General features: G+C 50.8%; 1 protein-coding gene across 1 annotated transcript in view; it reads right to left on the bottom strand.

Annotated features, from left to right (window-relative positions):
- Window positions 1–3371, bottom strand: part of LOC149455910 (uncharacterized) — a 29651-nt gene extending 26280 nt beyond the window's left edge. The window contains exon 1 of the mRNA XM_089685726.1: window positions 3317–3371. Within this exon, the coding sequence (XP_089541852.1) occupies window positions 3317–3371 (55 nt within the window). The remainder of the gene's footprint in view (window positions 1–3316) is intronic.
- Between the last annotated feature and the right edge of the window lie 15542 nt (window positions 3372–18913).

Genomic DNA, 18913 nt, shown 5'->3' with positions numbered 1-18913 from the left:
TATCCTGACAAGCTAACCTTTTGACATAGCTCAAAGAAGGGAGTTCCTCAAACATGGCTTTTGATAGGCCTGAGTGTGAATTTTTCCATTCAAAATGCTCCCCATTAGAGTTAAATCCAAATAATTAATTTGTTCCAGTTGTTTCTACCCAGTTAAATTCAAATTATAACTGTACATGTTTAAAGCGGAACTCCACCCAAAAGGGGAGGTTCCTACTTTCTTCCTCCTCCCCACCTCTATCATATTTTGATTTTTTCAGGGGGAGGGGAAGGTACCTAGTTTTGACACGTAACTGCTCCCCACAGAATTCATGTAAAAAAAAATCTTGGTTGAACATAACACTGCATTTTTCTAGGGGATCTATGTGTGATTTTATTATCCTTGACACGTAATACTCTTCAAATTAAGCAATTAGTTAACTAGTTGCCGACCGCAGATAGCTGAATGACGGCTGCACTGTGGCTGGCCAGTTTTGGGAGGGCGTCATATGCGTCCTTCCAGAACGTGCTCTCCTGTCCTACAGACACAGCTGATCATGTGATGTGGTAAAAGGCCAATCACAGCGGCCTTTTACTACGTGATCAGCCGTGTCCAATGACACGCTGCTCACCGGGAAATGCAATTGCCGGTTCTTGGCTGCACTTTCCTTACACTGTGAGAGCGTGAGGAAAGTACTGCCGAGAACCGGCAGTTGTCAGAGCAGGGATCGGCACCGATCACCAGGGCACTGATGATCAGTGCCCTGATGATTGGCTTCCAGCAGTGCCACCCACCAGTGCCACCCACCTATGCCCAGCAGTGCCACCCTCCTGTGCCCAGCAGTGCCACCCACCTGTGTCCAGAAGTGCCACCCACCTGTGCCCAGCAGTGCCACCCACCTGTGCCCATCAGTGCCCATCAGTGCAGCCCATCAGTGCCACCAGTCAGTGCCCAACAGTGCCACCAGTCATTGCCCAGCAGTTGCACCAATCAGTGCTGCCAGTCAGTGCCACCTATCAGTGGCAACTATCGGTACCCATCATCAGTGCCAGCTCATCAGTGCCACCTATCAGTGCTGCCTATCAGTGCCGCCTCTCCATGCCGCCTCTCCGTGCCACCTCGTTAGTGCTGCCTATCAGTGCCCATCAGTGCTGCCTATCAGTGCAGCCTCATCAATGCACATCAGTGAAGGAGAAAAATTACCTGTTTGCAAAATTTTATAATAGAAACAAAGAAACTTTTTTTTTCAAATTTTTTTGCTCTTTTTTTGTTTATAGCGCAAAAAGTAAAACACCCAGTGGCAAGTAAATACCACCAAAAGAAAGCTCTATTTGTGAGAAAAAATTATAAAAATTTCATATGGGTATAATGTTGCATGACCGCGCAATTGTCATTCAAAATGCAATAGTGCTGAAAGCTGAAAATTGGCCTGGTAAGGAAGGGGGTATAAGTGTCCGGTAGGCAAGTGGTTAACTGTCAAAATAGGTTTGTCACATGTGTAATATCCTGTGTATTCTGCAGAGGGAAATTTGTTGGAAAAACCACTAGGAAGCTGTGTCATTACATGAGAGATCATCTATCAAATATAAGAAAGCATAAGAATACTAACGTAGCCAAGCATTTTGCAGGAAACCCTGGACTGGATATGAAGGAATAGTGGTTTTCAGGTGGAGACATTATGGATGCAGTTGCTCTGTTGACAGCTACAATAAAAATGCCTGGAAGATATTGGAGTGCAGCTTTTATTCATCTATATATCTTATTTTCTGAGCAAAAATGGACCCTGGCAGCCAGCACCTTGGTTGCATGCAGAGAGTGAGAGGCACAGGTCTAGAGAGGTGCTGTGGATTTGGGATGTCTCATACTATGGCCATCTTAAAGTGGTTGTAAAGGCTGAAGTTGTTTACCTTAATGCATTTTCTTCCCACCCGACATCCTACAACTGAAAAATCGAAGGCGCCAGACAGAAAATTGTCAGCTGAACAGCAGCTGCATCTAATTAGTTGCAACCGCTGTTTGGGTATTCTGATAGTTGAGGAATCTGTTGGATTTTTTTGGTTCAGCCCGCAGGCTAAACAAAATAATCTATTTGTATATCACTGGATTTAGGGTTCTTCCATCTACCCATCATTAAATCTGGGTCTTGATACCCATGTGCCTTTTATATGCCCCTGAAAAACTTGTTCTGTACAGAAGGTTGTGAAGCATATGAATGATACAAGGTACACTTACATCATCCAAATAAAGAAAATGGGAAAATCGCACACTATATCCACTAAAAACAGCAATTTGTTCAAATTGAAAGACTAATTAAACAGATATATCACATGTGCATTAACTAATTCTATACAACATCCACATTCCTATGTACAGTATGTGTTAAGCTCATGTTGCAATTGCTATTATAGTTAAGTCACTATACTATATGAACTTTATAAAATAATATATTGCTATTTAATACTCATTTTGTGTTGTACACATTCTTTTTAGTTAATACAAGAACGTGGGAGAATATATTTTATATTTCCATGGCTAATAGTGTGTGGTGTGCATATTGTTTTTTCATAGGACACAGAATGTGACATTATACATTGTAGTTCTATACAGTGTATAACAATCAGTTTGTGGTCTATACATTCTTTTTCATAGAAGGACACAGTGTGTTTCATATATTTTTACATCTAACAATCAAGTTGCGTTGTGCATATTATTTTTTTTCATAGAATGATGTTGGATGTGATATTATATATTTCTATATAGAACATTCAATTTGCAGTGTATACATTTTTTTAAATATAAGGATGTGGGATGTGACATCATATATTTCGATATCTAACTATTTTTGGTGTACAAATTCCTTTTTATAGAAGGGAGCAGAATGTCAAAATATGACAACTTTTTTAGGACAAAAATAGCTTATCAGAACTAAAGCCTATAAACTGGATAAGAGGAACAAAAGTGTGGTATGATGTGGTAGACCAATATTTAATAGAGTATTCTGGGACTATCATAGGAATCACAGATGGTCAGAAGGTTTGCACAATTAGTATTTGTGACTTTTGTTATGTTCTGGTACAGTTTCCAGCTCATCTGAATGCATTTTTTTTTAGGTTGCAAGGTTTAAATCTGATTTTGATATATTAGACTGGCGAAACACTGGCTGTTTGGCAAAGATGCATGCAGGTGATTTTTCTAGCCTAACACTATCTATGTGTTATGGTTCTTGCACCACTGGTAGTAGACCTTGTGGTTCTGGATGCAGTCTTGCTTAATGTTCACGTGTCAGAGCACGCTTGATATAGTTAGAACTGTTACGATGAAGTTACTATATACTCACAAGCAAGAGATAAGCCTGCCAACATAACAATCAGAAGCGGATCAGCAGTGTCCATCCTTCATGTAAAGAAAAGTAATCCAGCAATGCTGCATTGTAGTTTCAGTAACTATATGACCTGTTGCATGTGTTTCCACTTCCTTTCAAGTGGTGAAAAAAGTGTATGTGAAAATGTGTATAACATAGTGATAACACTTTGTTTAACTACTAGCCTACAGTGCACTTATACCCCCTTCCTGCCCAGGCCAGTTTTTAGCTTTCAGCACTTTCGCACTTTTGGTCATGCAACACTGTACCCATATGAAATTTTTATCATTTTTTTTGAGACAGATAGAGCTTTCTTTTGGTGGTATTTAATCACCTCTGGGTTTTTTATTTTTTGCTAAACCAAAAACAACTGAAAATTTTGAAAAAAACACTTTTTTTCTTAGTTTTTGTTATAAATTTTGTAAATAAGTGAGTTTTCTCCTTCACTGATGTGAACTAATGAGGCTGCAGTGATGGGCACTGATAGGCTGCACTGATGGGCACTGATAGGTGGCACTGATGGGCACTGATGAGGAGGAACTAGTAGGTGGCACTGATGGGCATTTACAGGCATCACTGATGGGCATTGAGAGGCAGCACTCATATATGGCACTGATAGGCGACATTGATAGGTGGCACTGATAGGCGGCACTGGCTGGCACTGATGGGCAATGATAGATGGCACTGAATGACAATGATAGGTGGCACTGACTGGCACTGATTGGCAGCACTGATTGGTGGCACTGACTGGCATTGATAAGTGTACTGATAGGTGACACTGAAAGGAAGCTCAGATGGGCACTGATATGTGGCATTGATGTGCACTGGTAGGCACTGATATGTGGCATTGATGTGCACTGGTAGGCACTGTCAGGTGGCATTGATGGGCATTGACAGGTGGCATTGATGGGCACTGACAGGTGGCACTTTTGGGGCCACACTGATCATGATGATCAGTGTACATGTCCCCTCCGAGGAATGCTGATTACCGGCTCTCCTTCCTCTCGAGCTGTCAGCATGACAGCTCGTGAAGAGAGAAATGCCGATAAACGGCATTCCCCTATTTACATGCGATCAGCTGTGATTTGACACAGCTGATCACATGACCGAGCCAACATGTTCGGCTGTTTCCGTCGATTGGTGATCCGATGTGTTCGAGGGACACAGCGCACCACCGATCGCCGCGCTGCGTGCCCCGGAGCCGTGCATGCGCGGTTAGAGTGGGAGGACGTCATATGAGAGAACCGCCTTGCACCTGTCATTACCTTATATGGCGGGCGGGAGGCGGTAAAGATACTATCTGAAATAGCACATAGCGCTTAGCAAATACAAGTTCCAGTTTCACACCCTTCTACCACTAGATATGTGGGAGATAGACATTAGACAGCTGTTGTCTAAAGTAATTTATGTCATGTTATTTGACTACAGATGATTTTATCTAATGTTTCAGTTCTTCTTACTTCAGACCCATTGCAAACATCCTTTTTAAAAACAGAGCTGCAAGGAACAGATAGATATTCATGCGAAATAGTGACTCCACCTGTCAGGGCTCCCAGGTATGACCAAAGGTGTGTGACTGACGCAGGGAAACGCAGACTTCAGATATGTGATAAACAATATAATTTATTAACACTAACCATACAAACATAAACGCAGTGCAATACTAAACATAATACAGTGCAAACAAACCCAACCAACCACCCACAGATAGCAGTACAAACAAGCAAGCGTCGTCAGGCAGGCCGGGTCAATATCAATTGGGCAGGTAGGTACAGGGGGAGCAAGCAGAGAATGGTCGGGGTCACAGGCCAGGTTCAGCAGGTAGCAAGCAGCGTAGTACAGAGGGTCAGGCAGAGGGATGGTCAGGGTCACAAGCCAGGGATCAGAGCAGGAGAAGTCAGCAGCAGTTCAGATCAGGCAGGGTCAGCAAAGGGACAGAAACAGGATGCAGGACAGATACAGGGCCCAGGACAAACACAACACCAAGGCAGAGTCTGTGGGTCTGGCCATCCCTTAAATACCCCAGCATCATCAGTTCCAGGTGTTAGCTGGCTGAAAGGTTGAGTCTCTGATTGCTGGGAGCACCCGCTGGCCAGCCCCGGTACTGCAGATCAAAAGGCAGGTGAGTCCCACCATTGCTGGCCAGTCCATTCCTGACAGTACCCCCCCCCTCAAGGAGCGGCCTCAGGACGCTCCAAACAGTCCTAGCTGGGCAAAATGTTCCACCGCCCGGGTCTGGTAACTGGCGGGATATCAAAGACTGGCACACCGGGCAGGACTCCGGGCAGCGGCACACCGGGCTGGACTCCGGGCAGAGGCAAATCGGGCTGGACTCCGGGCAGAGGCACATCGGGCTGGACTCCGGGCAGAGGCACACCGGGCTGGACTCCGGGCAGAGGCACACCGGGCTGGACTCCGGGCAGAGGCACACCGGGCTGGACTCCGGGCAGAGGCACATCGGGCAGGACTCCGGGCAGAGGCACATCGGGCAGAGGCACATCGGGCAGGACTCCGGGCAGAGGCAAATCGGGCTGGACTCCGGGCAGAGGCACATCGGGCTGGACTCCGGGCAGAGGCACACCGGGCTGGACTCCGGGCAGAGGCACACCGGGCTGGACTCCGGGCAGAGGCACACCGGGCTGGACTCCGGGCAGAGGCACATCGGGCAGGACTCCGGGCAGAGGCACATCGGGCAGAGGCACATCGGGCAGGACTCCGGGCAGAGGCACATCGGGCAGGACTCCGGGCAGAGGCACACCGGGCAGAGGCACATCGGGCAGGACTCCGGGCAGAGGCACATCGGGCTGGACTCCGGGCAGAGGCAAATCGGGCTGGACTCCGGGCAGAGGCACATCGGGCTGGACTCCGGGCAGAGGCACACCGGGCTGGACTCCGGGCAGAGGCACACCGGGCTGGACTCCGGGCAGAGGCACACCGGGCTGGACTCCGGGCAGAGGCACATCGGGCAGGACTCCGGGCAGAGGCACATCGGGCAGAGGCACATCGGGCAGGACTCCGGGCAGAGGCACATCGGGCAGGACTCCGGGCAGAGGCACACCGGGCAGAGGCACATCGGGCAGGACTCCGGGCAGAGGCACATCGGGCAGGACTCCGGGCAGAGGCACATCGGGCAGGACTCCGGGCAGAGGCACATCGGATTACCAGGCGAAGCAGCAGGCAGCGGGTCACCAGGCGGAGCAGCAGGCACCGGGCCCCTGGGCGGAGCGGCAGGCACCGGGCCCCCGGGCGGAGCGGCAGTCACCGGGCCCTCGGGCGGGGCGACAGGCACCGGGCCCCCGGGCGGAGCAGCAGGCATCGGGCCCCCGGGCGGGGCGACCGGCACCGGGCCCCCGGGCAGGGCGGCGGGCACCGGGCCCCCGGGCGGAGCGGCGGGCACCGGGCCCCCGGGCGGAGCGGCGGGCACCGGGCCCCCGGGCGGAGCGGCGGGCACCGGGCTCACGGGCGGGGCGGCGGGCACCGGGCCCTCGGGCGGGGCGACCGGCACCGGGCCCCCGGGCGGGGCAGCAGGCACCGGGCCCCCGGGCGGAGCAGCAGGCACCGGGCCCCCGGGCGGAGCAGCAGGCACCGGGCCCCCGGGCGGAGCAGCAGGCCCCGGGCGGGGCGACCGGCATCGGGCCCCCGGGCGGGGCGACCGGCATCGGGCCCCCAGGCGGGGCGGCGGGCATCGGGCCCCCAGGCGGGGCGACAGGCATCGTGCCCCCAGGCGGGGCGACAGGCATCATGCCCCCAGGCGGAGCGGCGGGCGCCGGACCCCCAGGCGGAGCGACAGGTCTCGGGCCCTCAGGCGGAGCGGCGGGCGCCGGACCCCCAGATGGAGCGACAGGTCTCGGGCCCTCAGGCGGAGCGGCGGGCGCCGGACCCCCAGGCGGAGCGACAGGTCTCGGGCCCTCAGGCGGAGCGGCGGGCGCCGGACCCCCGGGCAGAGCGACAGGTCTCGGGCCCTCAGGCGGAGCGGCGGGCGCCGGACCCCCGGGAGGAGCGACAGGTCTCGGGCCCTCAGGCGGAGCGGCGGGCGCCGGACCCCCAGATGGAGCGACAGGTCTCCGGCCCTCAGGCGGAGCGGCGGGCGCCGGACCCCCAGGTGGAGCGACAGGTCTCGGGCCCTCAGGCGGAGCGGCGGACGCCGGACCCCCAGGAGGAGCGACAGGTCTCGGGCCGTCAGGCGGAGCGGCGGGCGCCGGACCCCCAGATGGAGCGACAGGTCTCCGGCCCTCAGGCGGAGCGGCGGGCGCCGGACCCCCAGGTGGAGCGACAGGTCTCGGGCCCTCAGGCGGAGCGGCGGGCGCCGGACCCCCAGGCGGAGCGACAGGTCTCGGGCCCTCAGGCGGAGCGGCGGGCGCCGGACCCCCAGGAGGAGCGACAGGTCTCGGGCCCTCAGGCGGAGCGGCGGGCGCCGGACCCCCAGGCGGAGCGACAGGTCTCGGGCCCTCAAGCGGAGCGGCGGGCGCCGGACCCCCAGGCGGAGCGACAGGTCTCGGGCCCTTAGGCGGAACGACAGGTCTCAGGCCCCCAGGCGGGGCGGCGGGCACCGAGTCACCAGGCACAACAGTGGGCTCCGAGTCAACTGGGATGACCGCTGGCACTGGGTCAGACATTGGATCGTCTGGCTGGACAGCGGGCATCGGGTCACCAGGCATCAGGTCATTTGGCTCGACAGCGGGCACCGCGTCATCTGGCAAGGCAGTGGGCTCCGAGTCAACTGGTATGACCGCGGGCACTGGGTCAGACATTGGATCGTCTGACTGGACAGCGGGCACTGGGTCACCAGGCATCAGGTCATTTGGCTCGACAGCGGGCACCGCGTCATCTGGCAAGGCAGTGGGCTCCGAGTCAACAGGCACGACAGTGAGCACCGGGTCATCAGGTACCGGATTGTCTGGCTCGACAGCGGGCATCGGGTCACCAGGTATGACAGCGGGCACTGGGTCACCAGGCATCAGGTCATTTGGCTTGTCAGCGGGCACCGCGTCATCTGGCAAGGCAGTGGGCACCGGGTCACCAGGCATTGGATCGTCTGGCTCGACAGCGGGCATCGGGTCACCAGGTATGACAGGGGGCCCTGGGTCACCAGGCATCAGGTCATTTGGCTCACCAGCGGGCAACGCGTCATCTGGCAAGGCAGTGGGCACCGAGTCACCAGGTACGACAGCGGGCTCTGAGTCAATTGGCACGACAGCGGGCACCGGATCAGGTACCGGATCGTCTGGATCAACAGCGCGCATCGAGTCAACTGGCCCAATAGGATCGTCAGGCTGGATCAGTTCATCATGCTGGGTAGAGGCATCAGGCTGAATGCCGGCGTCCGGCTGAGTAGAGGCTTCAGGCCGAGTAGAGGCTTCAGGCCGAGTAGAGGCTTCAGGCCGAGTAGAGGCATCAGGCTGAAGAGAGGCATCAGGCTGAAGAGAGGCACCAGGCTGAACCACGGAAGGCAGGTTCTCAGACGGCAGGTTCACCGGTTTGGATACTGGCAGGATGGTATTGGTTGGAAAGAATTTTCGCTTTTTTCTAGTTTTAACCACTGGAGCACTGCAAGTAAACGCAGGTCTGCAAACAAATGGAGCAGCTGGAGACAGAGAAGAGCTGGAGGATGGAACAGGAGAGGGAGCAGTTGCTACAGAGGGCTCTTTTACAGGGTTAAAGGCAGGATAGGTGCAGCGAGTGGGAACAGGGTACTGACATGCGGTAGATAGCAGGGCAGGAGGAGCTGTTGGGAATGCAGGAATAGAGTTTTGAGGAAATAGATTAGAAGCAGGACTGGGTCTTTGTAAGCTGACTGAGGCTGGGTGCAACAAATCTGTCCATGTCTGCAGTAGGGGTTGAACAAAGCTGAGCTTACACAAAGCCTGTCTGGTCAATGACTGCACTGCGTTTATACAATCTCTTAGTGTCTGTGGTGAACATGTGGAATAACGCTCCAGAAAGTAACCCACATCATCCTTTAATAACCACACCAGGGACTCTACCTGGTCTGCACTAAATGGTGGCAAAAATTCATCCCTGCATTCGGGGGTACCAGATGAAACCAACTCAGCACAAACCTCAATCAATGGCTGCACCTCAGAGAACTCTGTGCCCTGATCTACTAGAACATGAGCGAGCCGTATACATTCTAGCAGTTCATCCCGGGGATACTCCTTCAGAGTTTGATAAGCATACTCCCTGTCATCAAACACTAGCAGATATAAATACTCAACCTCATCAAGATCCATCCTTCCCATCAACAAGCCAAGATGGCTTCCCTGTGCAGCCACTTCTGGTCAGGATTGGCCTTGGTGTAATGTCAGGGCTCCCAGGTATGACCAGAGGTGTGTGACTGACGCAGGGAAACGCAGACTTCAGATATGTGATAAACAATATAATTTATTAACACTAACCATACAAACATAAACGCAGTGCAATACTAAACATAATACAGTGCAAACAAACCCAACCAACCACCCACAGATAACAGTACAAACAAGCAAGCGTCGTCAGGCAGGCCGGGTCAATATCAATTGGGCAGGTAGGTACAGGGGGAGCAAGCAGAGAATGGTCGGGGTCACAGGCCAGGTTCAGCAGGTAGCAAGCAGCGTAGTACAGAGGGTCAGGCAGAGGGATGGTCAGGGTCACAAGCCAGGGATCAGAGCAGGAGAAGTCAGCAGCAGTTCAGATCAGGCAGGCTCAGCAAAGGGACAGAAACAGGATGCAGGACAGATACAGGGCCCAGGACAAACACAACACCAAGGCAGAGTCTGTGGGTCTGGCCATCCCTTAAATACCCCAGCATCATCAGTTCCAGGTGTTAGCTGGCTGAAAGGTTGAGTCTCTGATTGCTGGGAGCACCGGCTGGCCAGCCCTGGTACTGCAGATCAAAAGGCAGGTGAGTCCCACCATTGCTGGCCAGTCCATTCCTGACACCACCTGCTGGCTGGAAAAGTAACAAATATTCATGTGCTATATTTCATATTGCCTTTTGTAATTTTAAAAACTTTTTTAGTCCTGTACATAATAAAGAAATGATACACAAAGCCACACCTTCCCTTTATTGCTACCTCTACCTGAAAACCAATATTTAACTAAGCTTTAAAGTAATTTTAAACCTACTTTTTAAAAAAAAAAAAAACGTGGCGCATGCACAGCGATCCAAGACGGCGGATGCGTGAGAGGTGAGCTCCGCCAACCCTCAGCTCCTGCAATACTCACAGACCCGGGAGAGCTCTCCCACAAATCGGGAAATTCCCAGGCACCTACATGAGTAAAATCGGGCATTGGAAGCTGCCCACACCTCCTCCTTCAGACCCCCTGCCTTCCATGCTGGATCGATTCTTCACTAGGCCCGCATCCTTGACCTCAAGTAGTTGCGGCGGTCTGAGTGAGTGCTCCGGTGTCAAGGTCCTACCTTTTTCCTGTGGTTGTTACTTCATGTGCTGGTGTCCATCTTGGATTCTGCTGTGCATGATGGGAGCCCTTTTATGCCTTCAGGTTTCTGTGGTCCATCCTCCAGAGGGGTGTGGCTGATGACATATAAGCCTGTGGCCCGCACATGCTCTTTGCACTTGTGTCTTGTGTCTTTGTGTTGCTGTTACTCTGTTCTGACTCTCGTGACTCTCCTGGTATCTGATTCGGCTTGTCTTGACTATTCTTTGTATCCTCCTTTGATCTGACCCTCTGTTGCTGAACCCGGCTCGTGACCTGTGATTCTCGTCTGCTGTCCTGTACTGTTCTGTCCTGTTGTTGTTGACCCCGGCTTGTCTGACTACTCTTTTGTCTCTTCCACCAGCTACACGCCATTGGCGGCGGCCATTACCGCAGCTGAGGTGTCTCGGGGGCCGCGACCTGGTTCCTGGCTGTGTCAAGTCCATCCCCACCATCAGGGGCCCTGGTGAAGGGCAGCCTGGGACTTAGACTCCGCGCCCTGAGGGACTTTGGTCTGTGGGTGGTGGTTGTCGTCAGCCAGTGCGTTACATTGTTAGGCCTGCCTGTCCGTCCTCAGCTCCTGCCCTGACATCCGGAGGGTCCGCTGACATGGAGGGGACAGACGTCCTGGCTGCCTTGCTTCCTACTCCAGTGGTCCCTTCTCTAATGGTGGATATTCTGGAGGACAAACTGCAAGTATTTTTACGCAATATCACCCGCACTATATCTGCTGAAATTTGGAAGCTGGCTCAGGAGCTTAGGGGGGAGATCACCCAATTGGGAGATAACACAGACCACCTTGAGTCAAAGTTTGATTAATTGGTACAATATATCCATGTCCTTGAAGAGGATAATGCGAATCTGAAACATTCCATGTTTCAGCTGCAGCTCTAGATCCAGCAGGAAGACCTGGAAAACACGGAGCGCTGTCAAAATATCCATTTCTGTGGCATGTCTGAAACGGTCCCTTACTCCCACCTTCAGCGTTATCTACTGTCTCTGTTTACCACTCTGGCCCCCCAAAGTCCCAGATGTTGATTGGCGTTTGGATCGGGCCCATAGGTCACTGGGCCCGAAGTCTCCTAAGGGTACTCGGTCCAGAGATGTTAACATTCATTTTCACTACTTTGACAGCAAGGAAGCCTTTTTCTCTTCCACCCGTAACAAGTCTTCACTGGAATTTAAAGGAGACAGACTTCAAATTTTCAGTGATTTTTCACCCATCACCTTGACATAAAGGCGTGCCTTGAAGCCGGTCACCACTCATCTCCAGCAGCACTGCATCGCTTACAGGTGGGGATTCCCCTTCAAGCTAGTTGTCTCCAAAGATAATGCCCAAGTCGTCCTTCATGATCTGCATGAAGTGGACTCCTTTTTTAAACAGCTGGGACTTTCTCTCTTGCCAGAAGGGGCCTCTCTGCAACCTCCTACTCCAGGTCCTCTGCTACTCCACGCAAGACCTGGACACCCGCTAAACCTGGTAAGAAGAGATTTCCTCGACTTCCTGGTTCGGTGGGCCCCACCACCTGGCTTTTTTTGCATATCAGATCTCTCACCCTGTTAATTGAGCTCCTGTGCCCCCATGTGTGCCGTAGCAATTTTCCTAATTGTTGTGTCCTGATTCTAGCTGTTCTGTGTATTACTGAGGTAGGCACTTGCCGTTTCGGGTCAGCTGCCATGTTGCTCCCTTGTTCAGCCCTGACGACTCGGGATATTCCCAATATCCCGGGTATATATCTCTGATGATATCTTTGTTTCTGGCCGTAACCCCTACAGCCTCTGTTCTGAGTGATATATTTGTTTTTACTATGTCTGTTGCCATGTTAATCACCTGGTTCTCTATTTCTGTTCTCTTTTTTGCCTCATCGATGATAATTTTCCTGTATGCTCAGGTTACATAGCTGCTACACTTAATACTGTCTCATGATGGCTTTAAGACTGTTGTCATAGAATGTCAAAGGACTTAATTCAGTCCAAAAATGGTGGATGGCTCTGAAGGGGTTTAGATCCTCGGGAGCAGATATTCTCTTTATTCAGGAAACCCATTTCAAGCAGGATGGCTCCTTTTGCTTTGCCTCTAAGAGCTTCCCGCAATCTTACTTGGCTTTTGATCCCTCTGGGAAAGACGGAGTAGCTATTTTGATTCTGAAAAACAGCTCCCTGAGTGTCTTCTCCTCTCGGGTTGACCCACTTGGTTGCTATGTCTTGCTGGAATGTATGTACGAGGGCTCTCCATTTGTACTTTTAAATTTGTATGCACCCAACTCTGGTCAGTTGTTATTTCTCACTCAAACCCTAGATAAATTGTATTCCCTATCTACTTCATGCATAATTGTTAGGGGGGATTTTGAACTCCTTAGCGGTCTGATTATGTCAGTATTTCTGTTCTCAAAGCAGTACATTTTTTTGCATGGAAACATGTAGTTTTTTTATTGTAGGCCTGTAATTTTTAGGAGTAACTCACTGAAATCTGTCCGAACAAGAGTCTAGTAAACATCCCGGGTATGATAAAATTTGAAACACGAAATCATAAATTATAATATAATAAATAATCCTAAAAAATAATAATATAATAATACATTTAATTCAATAATATAATCAAACCAAAAACACTGAAATTTGAAATATAGCGCCAAGTTCGCACATCACTGAGCAAAGTCGCAAAATCGTTTTTAGTGTCTGATGACGAATTTCCCCACAAATCATTATCACTCAATTCTGCAAGTGGTTCTAATTTACTATCGCTGTTCTTTAGCTGGTCTAAAACCGCTTTTGACCTAAAGGGATGCTTTTTGGACGCCATGGACATTTCTCAGTTTCCAGGCAGAAAGAACAGTAAATATGCAGGCAGGGCACAGGACAAAGTACTAGGGATAAAGTGTATGTGAAATGGTTTGATACAGTAATGTTTTACTATGTGATTTTAGTGTATTTGGTGAACGTCACTTTTTGACATTTTTACATTTCCTGCCAGTTCCGTCCTCGTACGTTCTAACATCGCAGGGAACGGAACCCGGAAGACAGATGCCGGCATCGGCTGGAGGACATTGCCAGGGATGCTGCAGTGGACATCGCAGGAGCGTAGGACAAGGTAAATGCAGAAGGGATCCCGGAGCAATGCTGCAGGGCATTCCCAAGTGTAGCTTGTGGTGCTGAAACTTTACCCCAAACTACACTCGGGAATACCTCCAGGGAGGTTAACCTGACTATGTCCCCTCACAAAGATAGGAAGGTACTTTTTGCACCCACACTGTAAGACGGGTGTCGGCAACCCGCGGCTCCAGAGCCGCATGCGGCTCTTTTTCATCTTTGCTGCGGCTCCGGAGCACACTGCCCACCAGGTGACAGGCAATAGGGTTTCAGTGGTCGGCAAGCCGCGGATCGCAAGCCACATGCGGCTCTTCTGTGTGCCGGGCGCCCGCTCCCCTCCCTCCTCTCGGGCGGCCGCCTCAAAAGTCAGGACTCTTTTAATCCGGCCCGCGGAGCATGGAACATTGGCTGTCAGGATGTAGGCGGGGCAGCCAGGATGTAGGCGGGGCAGCATGACGAACTCCTCTCCTCTCACAGTCCGCCCTGAAGACCGGAACACAGCGCGGGAACACAGCAAGAGGAACGCGCGGAGCAAAGGTAAGTGAATTGAGACCATATGGGGAATTAATTACTATATGGGGGATGAATTACTATGGGGGATGAATTACTATGGGGGATGAATTACTATGGGGGATGAATTACTATATGGGGGATGAATTACTATGGGGGATGAATTACTATGGGGGATGAATTACTATATGGGGGATGAATTAATATATGGGGGATGAATTACTATATGGGGGATGAATTACTATATGGGGGATGAATTACTATGGGGGATGAATTACTATGGGGGATGAATTACTATATGGGGGATGAAGCTAACTGCACGATCCTGTATATAGCATTAAGGTAAGAAACAATATATGCAGTGTCGGATTTGTTTTAAATGTTGCAATGGTTTTGCGGCTCCCAGTCTTTTTTTTCCCTTCGGAAACGGGTCCAAGTGGCTCTTTATGTCTTAAAAGTTGCAGACCCCTGCTGTAAGAAGAGACTATGCTCCTCCTCAACGGCTTTCTGTAAATTGATCAGGGAGCATTACTTCTTTGACGTCTGGCGAGTCAAACATCTTCTCCATAATCAATTCATGTTTTATTCTACTCCACATTATATGTTCTCTCGATTGGATAATTTTTTTGTCGTCGCCGCCCCTGTGACGGGAGTCACTTTGGGTGGGGGGCCATGGAACCCAGCTCACTTTGGAGAGGTAGGGAGACCCCTGTCTCAGCTCCCCATACCCCTCTTATGGGTAAATCATCCTGTGCCTGTTAGGGGTACAGGGTGATCTGTCCTAATATTGTGTGGGCTTTGTCTCAGACTGTGTAGACATGTTTAGGAGATAGGTGGGGTGGGGGGTTGTTGATTGTTTAATGTCATGTGGCTGCATCCCATTGTTCTATTGTGTGTCTGGCTTGGGAGCAAACTATTATGGGATGCATGTGTTTATGTGTATTAGCTTAGTGGGAGGGTGATTCCAGCAGCCTTCCCTTCTGATGAGACTGTCTGCTGGTGTGAAGTTTGAATACCTGTGTCTCTTGTTACTAAATGTAGATTGCCCAGCCCTGTGTCATTATTGTCCCCTGAGTGTATATATCTTGTATCTGTGTTCAAATAAACTGTTCTACCTCCTGGTTTACTTCAAATCTGGTGTCATCTGGATCTTGGGGTAACAATAGCCAGAATAACTGGTCTCATGTTCCAGAGCCTGAGAAGCAGCTTCTTGATGGAGATACCCAGTTATGGGTCCTTTACAGAGCAGAAATATTTAGGGGTGACAACAGAATGCTCTCCAGAGGGATATGACTTTGGTGGCCCTGGATTGCTCTGGGAGAGCCTTACAGATAATTTTGTGTTTGGCGATGAAGGAGAACCTACCCTTGAGGACCTGCGAGAAGACAGAGAGGCTATGTTCGGTCTCACAGGGGTCTCAGAGCTTGAACCAGATCTGGAATACCTGCAGATGAAAGAACAGCATCTGGAAAGGGCATATAGGCAACTGCTAAAACACGTTCAGCAGCATGCCCAAGAATCTGCAGTGGAAATTCCAGAGATTGCCATCCCCAAACCTGAAGTACTGACAAAAGGAAAGAGCTCTGCTAGCCTCTACCCAGCACTGGTAACATCTTCTGGGTTCCATGGACAGGAGATGGTGAACCCCTATCCCTAGACACCAGTTCCAGAGACTGGGGATTTGATTGACTTTTCTGCTGAGGAGGAACCAGCCGGTGCACCTCCAGCAGAAGAGCTGGCATCAGGGCATGGCGTTGTTGACCTCTACCCACAACAATCAGCACCGCAGGAGCTACAGGAAGAGGATGCAATCGGCACCTCACAACTGCAGCCTGAGCTAATGTCCGTGGATGGGACTTCGGTCTCCACTGACACAACCCCAGAAAAGGGTCTGGCATTGGGACAGGAGAATGTCTGCCTTACTTTGCGAACACTGGGGGAGGTCCATTAAGTCAAAGTGGATGAGACTACAGTCACCACCTGGATACCCCAGGGATTCTGGGCAGTTGGCAGTCTTCTCCTGTGTTAGTCCCCTGCCGAAAGGGGAGATATGTGATGGGAGTTACTTTTGGTGGGGGGCCCATGGAACCCAGCTCACTGTGGAGAGGTGGGAGACCCCTGTCTCAGCTCCCCATATCCCTCTTATGTGTAAATCACCCTGTGCCTGTTAGGGGTACAGGGTGATCTGTCCTAATATTGTGTGGGCTTTGTCTCAGACTATGTAGACATGTTTAAGAGATAGGTGAGGTGAGGAGTTGTTGTTTAATGTCATGTGGTTGCATCCCATTGTTCTATTGTGTGTCTGGCTTGGGAGCAAACTAGTATGGGATGTATGTGTTTATGTGTATTAGCTCAGTGGGGGGGGGGGGTGTCTCCAGCAGCCCTTCCTCCTGTTGGGACTGTCTGCTGGTGTGAAGTATGAATACCTGTGTGTCTCTTGTTACTAAATATAGATTGCCCCACCCTGTGTCATTATGCAGGTAGGGGGGATTGTCCCCTGAGTGTATTTATCTTGTATCTGTGTTCCAATAAACTAGTCTACCTCCTAGTTTACTTCAAATCTGGTGTCGTCTGGATCTTGGGGTAACAATAGCCAGATTAACTGGTCTCATGTTCCAGAGTCTGAGAAGCAGCTTCTTGACAGAGATGCCCAGTCGTGGGTCACCAGGGTCCATTACAGCCCCCCTAATCTCCTTTTTGGTTTCCTCAGAGATCAACCCGATGACTTGGTCAGATCATGCCCCATTGTCACTTGATCTCCTCCTTCCTACCTCCTCCCCTAAGGTTTGTCACTGGCGCCTCAATGAGAGTTTTCTGCACTCGGAACAACTTCAGGAGGAACTCTCTCGGGTCTGGATGCTTATTATAAAACTTAACGTTGGATCGGTATCCTCATCCTCAACCCTCTGGGAGGCCCATAAGGTCGTTTTCAGTGGCCTCTGTATCTCCATAGGTTCTCGTTTAAAGAAGGCCTCTGTTTGTGCCAGACAATCCCTCTTACATCAATTATCCCTAGCCGAACTGTCAGGAATAGACTCGCCAATGGTGGTGGGACTCACCTGCCTTGTGGGCTGCAGTACCAAGGCTGGCCAGCGGGTGCTCTCAGCAGCCAGAATCTCACTCCTCCAATCAGGCCATCACCTGAGGCTGATTGCAGGAGGTGTATTTAAGCAGGACCAGGCCTGCGATCAGGGGATTGGTGTATGTTTCCCATGAGCCCCTGTACCTGCATCCTGTCTGCTTCCTGCCTGATCCTGATTTGATCCTGACTCTGAACGAACTCTGCCTGTCCTGACCTCGGCTATTCCTGACCACTCTTCCGCTCGCTCCTGGTACCCTGTTTGCCCGTTTGCTACCGACCCGGCCTGCCGGACTACGTTTGATTTGCATATATGGTTATCTGTTGGAGGTTGGGTTGTTTGCACTGTGTTATGTTTACCTTGCACTGCGTTTGTGTTGTTTATTCTTTAATAAATTGTCTTGTTTACTCTATACCTGAAGCCTGCGTTTCCCTGTGTCAGTCCACACACCTTTGGTCATACCCAGAGCCCTGACACGAACGTTGATTACTAGCCTATCCGTCTATACCTCGGCTTCAGAAAGTTTCCCATATATGGGACCACTCAGGGCTCTTGATCTGCATAAAACTGCTCAGTCTCTTTCTTCGGCTAGGCAAAAATGTAATGAGTTCTCTAATAAACCACATTGTATGCTTGTAAATAGACTTAAATCCCATATGTCCCCCTCACTACCGGGCCACCTACCCCAGTCTGATGGCAAACCCACATGTGACCCGCATGTTATGGCTACAATATTTGGGGAATACTATGAGAAACTTTATAGTTGCCTATCCTCTGATACTCACCCTCCACTTCAGTTGGCTGCTTTTGAAGCATTTTTTGCCCCTTTACAATTGCCATGTTTGTCACCTTCCGATGTCACAACTCTGAACACGGACATATCCATTGAAGAATTATTGGATGTTGTTAAACATCTTCCTACTGACAAGTCCCTAGGGCCGGATGGTCTTCCTTATTCATATTACAAGTCCTTTATCAGCATTTTAGCCCCCCAGCTTCTGGCTTTGTTTTGGGATCTCCTGAAGGTGTCACGCCCACATGATGATTTTACTTGCGCATACATTTCTGTGATTCCGAAGCCGGATAAAGACCATTCCCTTCCAGATAACTCGTCCTATAGCTTTATTAAATTCTGACTACAAGATTTTTATGAAAATTCTAGCTAATAGACTGGCCAAATGTATCTCCAAGCTTATACACAGAGACAAGGTGAGCTTTGTCCCGGCTAGACACACCGCAGATAACACCAGAAGGACCATTGACCTGATTGGCCATACAAAAGTGCGCATGCGCGGGCGGCCGGCACACATGGTCCGGTAACTGCTCCGCACACCCCCCGGCACTTACTGATCCCATATTCGGGTACCAAGCCCCACGAGCACCCTGATCCACTCTGGTCTGGGTCGGGACCCCTGGAGCCTTGTCCCCATGCCAGGTCGAACAGCAGGGAAGGGCCGTAGCAGCTCTCAGCACTCGA

This window comes from Staurois parvus, unplaced genomic scaffold, assembly GCF_062004578.1.
Source record: "Staurois parvus isolate SC_StPar_1 unplaced genomic scaffold, SC_StPar_1.0 ptg000382l, whole genome shotgun sequence".
NCBI lineage: Eukaryota > Metazoa > Chordata > Amphibia > Anura > Ranidae > Staurois > Staurois parvus.
The sequence above is the reverse complement of the archived record's forward strand: the minus strand, read 5'-3'. Positions and strand labels throughout refer to the sequence as shown.